This window comes from Lygodium microphyllum, chromosome 24 (assembly GCF_053477565.2).
Source record: "Lygodium microphyllum isolate KBCC chromosome 24, Lygodium_microphyllum_v1.1.10, whole genome shotgun sequence".
Taxonomy (NCBI): Eukaryota; Viridiplantae; Streptophyta; class Polypodiopsida; order Schizaeales; family Lygodiaceae; genus Lygodium; species Lygodium microphyllum.
In genome coordinates this window covers 15,839,175-15,849,884 of record NC_141158.1, presented here as the reverse complement: position 1 = coordinate 15,849,884, position 10,710 = coordinate 15,839,175, and the positions used below count along the sequence as shown (strand labels likewise).

The window sequence follows — 10,710 nt, the reverse complement described above, 5'->3', positions numbered from 1 at the left end:
ACGAGTACAAATTGCAATACATGAACATATGCATATCAAACTGAGCACTCTCTAGATGTCATGTGAACACATGCATGGGATGTGCAAACGCACTCTCACAAGCATGTGAGCCAAAAAGATATATGAGACCAATAGGTAAACAGAATTAGTAAATGATATATGCTGGCATGGAATAATAAATGATATATGTTGACATGGAAACACGAGAGAACAAGAGAGATTGCAATTGTTTTCTTGTGTGTTAGTACTTGCAATATCACACACAGATTAACTGATCAATCAACCAGAAATCCAGTCATGTATTCAGTTGTTTAACAAAAAGCATTAACGGTCTAATAATAAATCAGGTTCTTCGTATAGAAACTTGCTAACAGCAGGTACAGAAGGGCGTTTTCACCTCTGAGCTTTGGCCAGCCTTTTACTCATGCCATACATTACAAACACAGAACCAAAGCACCATTGCAAATGATATGCTTTTGAACATCATCTATAAAGCAACCAGATCTTTGATCAGGTTATACAATACCAGATTATAAAATCAGATTAGAGAGACCTTTCTGGAGTTACAAGCCATGCAAATCATTACTTGGAAGTATGCTGTGTATGTGCACCTCACTGACCACTTCCAGAACATAGCTTCAATCAATGCTCATGTTGGCATCACATGAAATCATCTTCCAGTTCCTGGAGACTTTTCCCTTTAGATGAGATTTCTTTGTTTGAGGTCATTTTTTCAGCCACCATGAAACCTTTATAGCTCCTGATTTCTGCTTGCCTTTCCTTCTCCATGCGTTCAAGTTCTTCTTTCCGTTTCTGTTAAAACAGATCAAGAACAGAAAAACTTCCCACCAGTTAGCACATGGTAAAACTCAAAAAATCAAGTTTCGAAATGCAGATGCATCATACAGAAACTAAAATACCTTATCTCTAAGATGTGCTTTCCTCTCAGCTCTTTCTGCAGCATCATATGCTTCTCTCTCAGCTGCAAATTATGTTAAGAGGATGTTTGTTAATTTCACAATTGAATCTCGATTCATACAGCATATTTTATATATGAGGACTGCAATGAGATACCTTTCAAGTTTGGAACTTTTTCAACCTTTGTTTTGTTCAGCCTATTCACTACCTCATTCATGCGCTTCTCAACCCGCACAGTGCGCACCTAATGTCATAATTGGTTGAAAACTGAAGAAAAAATCATCATGCTTTGTTCACTGCTTTCTATGATTTATATCCAAAGTTCTTCAAAGCCCTAAAAATAAACCCAGACTGCTGAGCTAGTACACCAGCATACACACAACATTTGCTTACCATCCAATCTAACATCTCAGAACATATGCAAAGTGCACACACACAGTTATGAAGTATATAAAGGTCATTTCTAACGTGCATGAGATAGTGCTACTGTGTCCCAACTGCTGACACAGAACAGCAAGTTGGGGGCCATTTCTCGCCTGCAAATAACAGAGGCAACAGACCACAAATCCAAAGGAAAGTATGAGGGGCCATAGACATCCCATTGAGATTGCCCTGCCACATACTACCTTGCTATGTGAGATAGAGATTTCTGAATACAATACAGGAATCTTATTTGGCTGTTCAGTAAATTTCATAATTGACATTCTCGCAAGTCTTTGCTTTGTCTATATTTTGAGTTCTATGGACCATATAAATCACCCCCAATCATGCTTTGTTTGCAGATCTAAATTAACAACATACTCTCTTCTTCCATTGACCATTGCAGCAGTCTACAGAGCTTTGTGATATTGGTTATCCTGACCTCGCCACATTTTTATTCAAGGGGGAGAAAAATCTACTGACAAACTTTCCTACATAGAAAAACAAAATAAGCCCTATATAGGACTACAAGATGCATTAGAGATATAAGAAGTCTGATATGAATGAGAGCTGCCCTCTCCCCCATGTGCTCAAAGTCACCTTGCAGTCTTCCCTTGCTCCCACATAGTGAATGAATAATCTCCCTTGGAAATCCTCATATCCGTGTTGGGCCTCTGTCCACCATCACAAGCTACTGTCCCCTAGGTCACTATGATAATGTCAATTGTATGACAAACCACCTAGAGGGCTTCCTCCGAACCTCCTAGACCCCAAAACAGTCCCATATGCTTGTTGTTGGGATGTAAAGGTCCTTTATTCACCTCCGTGTATTTTACACGTGTATTGTTATGTTGTACATGTGAATACACCCTTATGGGCCCTAAGTATAAATACATTTTATTCTTTGTGTACCAACACATTGTTGGTACACCCAAATCTGTTCGTCACTCTTACTCTCACTCTCACTCACCTGTTCACTTCCTGTGCTGCAAATCTTCACGCTTCCACTACCCGCGCGCTCCAACAACTGGTATCAGAGCTGAGGTTAAGGTGCTCGCGCTCCTCGAAGTCCGTGTGAGACAACACCAACTCTTCGCTCGCGAGAAATTAGTAAGTCGTCACTCATATAGGTCAGGTCGTCACTGTTTCCAGGCACGTGTATGTGCTGGACAGTCACGCGACAGTGTTGCAGGTCACGTTTTGTGCAAGCGACGGCCTAATAGACAGGGACAGGTCGTTTTTGACCTGGCAAGCAGGACATGTCGTTTTTTGATTAAGCGACAGTCAAACAGGTCACGAGCAGCCAGGATAGGTCGTTTTTTGATCAGGCGCAGGCGGACAGGCTACGTGGCATCAGGCACAGGTCAACGACTACAGGCGACAGCTCACGCAGGCTGCGTGGCATCTGACGGGCAACGCGATAGTCAACGGTTGGTGACGGGGTGATTCGACACATTATTTCTTCCAGAAATTTTTTAAATTTCTCTAAGGTTTATTGCAAGCAACCCTTTTGCCACTGACGGGAGTTCGCGCGCGCAAGCACAGTTCTCAGATTTGGTCAAATTTGAACCTAGAAATTTGGGGCTTTTCCCAGATTTGATGCTGTTTATGCTTGACAGTGACATCTGTGTCAGAAATTGCAGACATTGTGCGCATTGACCTCAATTAATTTGGGGATTTTTCAAAATTTGTTGGAATTTTGCTCCAACCGAGTAAAATTTCTTGGCATTGGACCAAGGAAAATTGGGGCTTTTCATGTATTGATGCAATTTTGCTCAGCTGAGTCAGTTTGGGTGACATTTGCACACATTTGGACCTGGAAATTTGGGATTTTGTGCAGAATTTGATAAATTTCTGCATTTATTTGCCTGCGCAGTGGCTGGTTTATGTCAAAACAGCAGAGGATTATTGCTGGTTATGCAAGAACAGCAATGTATTTGCTGATTTAGCTTGTGCTCTTGCAGTTCAGTGTTTTTTACACTTGTACTTGTGAAAAATGGCTGCAACTTCTTCCAGTTCTGACATTAAAAGTTTGATGGAAATCAAGCAATTTGATGGTCAGGGCTTTGATCTTTGGAAAGATCGTATGCAAGGCATACTGTTCTTAAAGGATTGTGAGGATGCCTTGCAAATGGATAAACCTGCACAAATGTCTGAGGCGGATTGGGCCAAAGTCAATAAAAGGGTTGTGGCTTATATAAAGATGGGTGTCACTGATGACATTTTGACAGACATTAAGGGTTTAGACACTGGTCATGCAATATGGAAGAAGTTGAAGACTACCTATGAGATCACCACACCTGTTAATCAGGTGCATTTAATGCGCAAGTTGGTGAATATGCGGCTGGATGAGTCCAAGCCTGCAGCTGAGCACTTGAGTGCATTTACTGGCATTTTAAATCAGCTCAAGGATGCAAGTTTGGATTTTGATGATAAGTTGAGGGCGATCTTTTTTATCATGACATTGCCTGACTCTTGGGAGACTTTGGTTGTTTCTCTCAGCAATAACCCCAATCTCAGATATGATGGTGTGAGGGGTTCCATCTTGAATGAAGAAATTAGACGTAAGTCTAGTGGAAAAGGCAGCAACTCAGCTTATAATGTTAGAGGCAGGACTGAAAAGAAAAATGCAAATGCTGGACAGAGAAGCAGGAGCAAGAGCAAAGGAAAAGAAAAGAGTGATGTTACATGCTATCAGTGTGGTCGGAAGGGCCACAAGAAGCCTGATTGCAAGTATTACAAGAAGGAACAAGAGAGAAAGAAGAATGCAGGAGACAAAAAGAAGAAAGAGGAAAAGACAGATGCATCTGAGGCAGGTAAAGGCAAGGAAAATGCCAATGTGGCCTCCAGTGTTGTCATAGAGGAGCTCTTAGATGCAGAGGCTGATGTATTATGTGTAGTGGATTATGATGCCCTTGTATGTCACATGCAGGATATGCAGATCACCAAGGCTGATGTGATTGATGTACTTTTGTCAGTTGATGATTGTGTCACTCAGACTTGGATTGTAGACTCTGGTGCCTCTTTCCATGTGACTCCATGCTTGGAGTGTTTTGCTACTTTTGATGCAGGCTGTTATGGCAAGGTTTACCTTGGAAATAATCATGCTTGCAGCATTGATGGGATTGGCACCATACACTTGTCTTTGGATAATGGGTAAAAACTTGTGTTGAAAGATGTCAGATATGTGCCTGGCATCAAGAAGAGTTTACTATCTGTTGGATAGCTTGACTTGCATGGTTACACCACACTATTTGGTGGTGGTTTATGGAAATTAAAAAGGGGTTCCATGCTGATTGCTAAAGGAACCAAGAAGGGCACTTTGTATTGTCTGCACTGTAAAGCTTTGAATGGCACGTTTCTTGCAATTGCTGAAATTGGTTGTCATTTGGAGTTATGGCATAAGAGATTAGGCCATATGAGCCAGAAAGGACCTGATGATCTTACCTCTTTGAAGAGGGTTGATAGAAAAGGCTCTAAACTTGATTTTTGTAATGAATGTCAGTTTGGAAAGCAAATGAAATATTCCTTTTACTCTGGTGTCTCCTGTAAGTCAAATGTATTGGACTTGGTGCATTCTGATGTATGTAGCATGCCTTTGAAATCATTGGGTGGTGCTGCATACTTTGCCTCTTTTATTGATGATTGTTCCAGGAAGATTTCGGTTTATTTGTTGAAAAAGAAAAGTGAAGTGTTTGCTGTTTTTAAAACATTTCATGCATTCGTGACCACTCAGGCAGGCAGAAAGTTGAAATGCTTGAGAACTGATAATGGGGGTGAGTTCACGTCTAATGAATTTAAGTCCTTTTGTGACTTGCATGGGATCAAGAGGGAGCTTACAGCCCCTTACAGCCCTTCTTCAAATGGTGTGGCTGAAAGATACAATAGGACTCTATGTGAGAGAGTGCGGTGCATGCTGTCCACTGCTAATCTCCCTCATGAATTTTGGAGAGAGGCACTTAAAACCGCGGTTCACATTTGCAACCGCTCTCCAAAGAGGTCCCTAAATAATGGCATTCCTGAGGAGGTTTGGTCTGGCAAACCGGCCTCATATGACCATTTACAAATATTTGGCTGTGATGCTTTTGTGCATGTTAGAAATGAACTGAGGAATAAACTTGACCCGAAATCCACCAAAGGCATTTTCATGGGCTATGGTGGTGAGGGTGAATTTGGCTATAGAGTGTGGCTACCTCAGTCCAAGAAAATTGTTCGCAGCCGTAATGTTGTGTTTAATGAGGCAAAGTTGCTGAAAGGTACTTTAGCCTCTGATGAAGACATGAAAAAGGTCAAATTTCAGAATTTGCAACCACCTATTACTTCAAATGATGAGCCTCATGGTGCTGTACCACAGGCTGAAACTGATGATCAGCCGGTTATCTTTGAGCCAGATGATGATGGACAACAAATAGAAGCACAGGGAGGTCATGGACAGCAAGATAGACTTGCTGATTATGAAAATGCAGGTGCTGGAAATGAAAATGAAGGTGCTGTACAGCATGAACAGCATGCTGAAAATGGCTTACAGCAGCCAATAAATGCTGAAAATAACATGCCTCCATATGTAGATCCGATTCCTGAGAATGTAGATCATTGGGTATGCAGGTCTACACGCCTAAGAAGGCAGCCACATAGGTATGACCCCTCTTTGCATTATGTGATGCTTAATGATGAGGGTGAGCCTCTGACATATAAAGAGGCTAAGTCATGCAAATTCAGCAATAAGTGGGAGCTAGCTATGCAGGAAGAGATTAAATCTTTGTATGCTAATGATACTTGGGATCTTGTGTCGTTGCCCAAAGGAAGAAAGTCTCTTCCAAACAAATGGGTTTACAAAGTAAAGACAGTTGATGGGAAACCCAAGTACAAGGCAAGATTGATTGCCAAAGGGTATGCACAAAGGAAGGGATTGACTTCCAGGAGGTCTTCTCACCTGTCGTGAAGATGACCACACTACGTATGCTTTTTGCTCTCACTGCTGTATTGGATTTAGAGCTGTACCAAATGGATGTGAAAACAGCTTTTTTGCACGGTGACATTGATGAGGAGATCTACATGAAACAGCCCGAGGGTTTTGTAGTTCCTGGAAAAGAGCAGTTGGTGTGTAAACTAAAACGCAGCTTATATGGGCTGAAACAAGCACCACGGCAGTGGTACAAAAAGTTTGACACTTTTATGCTCTCTCATGGGTTTACGCGCAGCCATGCAGATCATTGTTTGTATATGAAAAAGGATACAGATGGCAGCCCTATCATACTTGTTTTGTATGTGGATGATATGTTGTTAGCTGGGAAGAGAAAGACTAGCTTGGATGCTCTCAAAGATCAGCTGAAATCAGCTTTTTCCATGAAAGATTTGGGGAATGCAGAGCATATATTGGGCATGAGGATTCGTAAGGATAGAACGCAGAAATTGCTGTTCTTATCTCAAGAAAAGTACATTGAAAAGGTACTGGAAAGATTTAACATGGCTGAAGCTAAGCCTCTCGGAGTACCCTTACCTCCATACCTTAAGCTTAGTAAAGCCAACAGCCCAAAAGATGACATGGAAGCCAATGCTATGAAGGGAGTTCCTTATGCATCAGCTTGTGGCCCTCTTATGTATGCTATGGTTGCTACTCGTCCAGACATTGCTCATGCAGTGGGAGTTGTTAGCAGGTTTATATCAAATCCTAGCAAACCACATTGGGAGGCTGTCAAGAGTATTCTTAGATATCTGAAGGGTACACAAAGGAAGTGTATTTGCTATGGGCAGGGTGCACTTAATTTGCAGGGTTATTGTGATGCAGACATGGCAGGTGACTTAGACACTCGCAGGTCCACTAGCGGGTATGTCTTTACAGTTGCTGGAGGGGCCGTCTCTTGGTGCTCCAGGTTGCAGAACATCGTCGCACTGAGTACTACTGAAGCTGAATACATATCAGCTACTGAAGCTTCTAAGGAAGCTATATGGTTGAGCAGACTCGCAGAGGATCTCGGCATGTCTATGAGTACTCCAGTGTTGGGATGTGATAGCCAGGGTGCTGTGTATCTGGCTAAAAATGCCATGTATCATTCACGCACAAAGCATATTGATGTGCGATATCACTTTATTAGACAAATTCTGGAGGATGGTCTAATCACATTGACCAAGATCAAAACACAAGACAACCCTGCAGATGTTCTCACTAAAAGTCTAGGCAAGGCTCAGCATGAGCATTGCATACAACTAGTGGGAGTTGGTTAAAGGTTCACTCCGGACCTTTAAGTGGGAGGTTGTTGGGATGTAAAGGTCCTTTATTCACCTCCGTGTATTTTACACGTGTATTGTTATGTTGTACATGTGAATACACCCTAACGGGCCCTAAGTATAAATACATTTTATTCTTTGTGTACCAACACATTGTTGATACACCCAAATCTGTTCATCACTCTTACTCTCACTCTCACTCACCTGTTCACTTCCTCTGCTGCAAATCTTCACGCTTCCGCTACCCACGCGCTCCAACACTTGTCTTTAAGTCTCCTTTATGTTAGATGGCTCTCCATTTCAGATATGAATGCCCCACCCCAATGAGCTGCCATCAATTATCCACAGTGCTCAAAGTTGTAAGGCCATCAATTGTCCACCGTGGATGAGCTCAAAGTTGTAAGGCCGTGTTTTTTGGTATAGCTTGCACCGTGGAAGAAGAAGCCTTTTGAAGACAAAGATGACTAGCAAGCTCCCAATCTTGCCGAGAGATGATACACGTGTTAGCTGAAGCCTTTTGAAAACTAGCAAGTTCCCAATCTTGCCAAGGGCAATCTGAGTCAAGTGCAAGAAAAGGCTGCATAGATTGCATCAACCTCTCAATACAGCCCCATAAGTCACGGTATCCACGAGGAATCTGGAAAAGTCTCCTCAACGTACGAAAAGACATCAACTCCCCATGGCTCATCAAAGAGGCATTCGCAACACAAGACAAACCTAGACATGCCACATGATTGAACTTGGGCCTATCCTCTTGTTTCCTATCCCAAGAGAGCAGCTGCAACATTGCCAACAATTCCAACTAAAAGGAATTTGCCTCCACACAATCCTTTGTAGGATGCTAGTAGGCCTTTTGAAGAACAAACCTCCAAGAAGAAACCAAATGATTTACCAAAACGGAGATGGGTGTGGAAAAGTAAGTATCCAAATGTGCCATCATGATGACTATATGCTGGTGTTACCATGTACAATACCTCGGTCTTCCACAAAAAAGAAAACTATAAAGACCCAAGGATGAGGATAAGTACATATTTATCTGAAGGGTGGCCAATGAAGGGCCACCATATAGATCTATACATCAAAAATCACCCCACTACCCAAGCTTTTCAGGGTGTAGACATGGCTCCAAGAAATCCAAGAGATACATGCATGCAAGGAGTCCTTCCATGACATAAAATGGATATGTTTGGTGAGTACATTCACAGAAGCGGTGTTCCAAGGTAGAAATGGCTACTTAAAGGCGTTCATGAAAGGTCCACGCTTGTGTTTTCCAATAGATAAAATTTTCCTCCATCTTTTGGGAGATCCATTTTAGTAAGTATTTTGACTGAACATCAACACCCAAAGAATATCCCAAGTGTCTAACAACATTGCCACACGAGACCACCACCCCTTGCCATCCCAAGGATTGGATGTCAAATTCAATGCAATTGATGAGGGATGATTTCGCAACATTAATATGAAGACAAAAAGCACACCCAAACAGTGTCCAAACATCCAATGCCCTGCAAAGATTGTCATTCTCTGCATGCAAGATCATGAAGGTGTCGTCTACTAGCAATTATGCAACAAAGTGTTGTCCAAAAGGAAGAGATAAACCTGCCATCTGCCCAATGCTCACCATATGGGATAACATGATAAGCACAAGATACGTTGCCAAGGCAGAAAACAAAGGGCTCAACATACCGAGCGTGCAAGGGGGAAGGGATCAGTAATACCACCATTTAACATACCCTAGAAGAAGCACCAGCATTGATGGCATAGATCAACTCGGACATACACGGCCCAAAACCCATAGTATGCATCAATTCTACACAAGAGAGGACCAGTCCAAGAAATCAAAAGCTTTCTCCAAATCCAACTGCACTTGTATCACCTCCTAGTTAGAGTGCTTGGCATACTCAATTCCCATCTTCACATTCAGCACATTATGCAAAGTGTTTCTACCCTTAATGAAGCGTATTGATTGGGGTGCAAAATGTCAAGGAGATGTCTATAAAGGCAATTAGCCAGCACTTTAGAGAAATTTTTATACATGAAGCCCATTAAGGAGATGGGTCTCCAATGTTTCAACATTGATGGAGATGGCACTTTCTAGATCAATTTAGTAAAGCCTCTCTCTCTCTCTCTCTCTCTCTCTCTCTCTCTCTCTCTCTCTCTCTCTCTCACTGCCAAGCCTCATACACACACAAAAGAATGAGGATCCTATCTGCCTATCCACCCTACACTTGCTTTTTTGTATGATGTATTGCATATACACTCCCATCTCTCTATTCATAGAATGTTGCGCATGTTGCATAATGAGGTTTTTCCTTGTGACCCTCATGCATTCATCTTATCAACTCAAGTGACATTGCTATCTTAGCTCTTAATATGTGTCCTATCATCTAATAGTCCAAGTTTTTATTTTTTGGTACTAAGATCGTACCGTACCTTATAAAATGTTAAGGTACCAAGTAGTACCATATTTTATCGTACTGTGCCTTTTATACCTAACAACCTTGGAGGCACATTACATGGACTTCCAAGGGTGTGGGAGTTATTAGGGACTACTAAAATGATAAGGAAATATTTTGAAAATATTCCTTGGACAACCAACAAAGGTTAATATTACGGAATGTTGGTCATGTTAACCTCCCAAAACCAAATCTGTGGTATACAAAAAAGTCACCATCTCACAACCATCATCGTCCATTTATCCATTTAGAGATCATTGAGCAAGCTTTAAGTTGTTCGCCTAGAATCTATCTAGATTGCCATCTAGTTTACTATGGAAGAGCACTAGTCAACAAATCCACCATCGTAACACTTTGCTTATTGAGCAAAGAGATCTCAATTCTAATTCACCATGGAAGTACACCAACCTAGTCTTTGTTCTTTCCCTGAGTTCCATTTGTTGTGCCATGTTATTTTATACTCCATATCTTGTTGAGAAATGTGCAATCACATCCACCATAGCCTCTGTGTAAGGAACAAACAAGGCAAAGAAACACATTGCAAATCAAGCCTTAGACTAGGTCATGTATGCATGGTTTATTAAAACCACAGTTGGTGAATACCATGGTCACTTTCCACCTTTCTCTACCTACTGTAAGCCTATAAAAGGCACTCATCCCCATGCTCATTCAGTCAGTCATTCTCATC

At 41.7% G+C, this 10,710-nt stretch overlaps 1 protein-coding gene across 1 annotated transcript in view; it reads right to left on the bottom strand.

Moving 5' to 3' along the window:
- Positions 1–333: 333 nt before the first annotated feature.
- LOC148014870 (uncharacterized) overlaps positions 334–10,710 on the bottom strand; it is a 92,549-nt gene continuing 82,172 nt past the window's right edge. The window contains exons 4-6 of the mRNA XM_087665142.1: positions 1,075–1,162; positions 921–982; positions 334–813 (exon numbers count right to left, since the gene is read on the bottom strand). Coding sequence (XP_087521268.1) covers positions 661–813; positions 921–982; positions 1,075–1,162 — 303 coding nt within the window. The 3' untranslated portion in view covers positions 334–660. The remainder of the gene's footprint in view (positions 814–920; positions 983–1,074; positions 1,163–10,710) is intronic.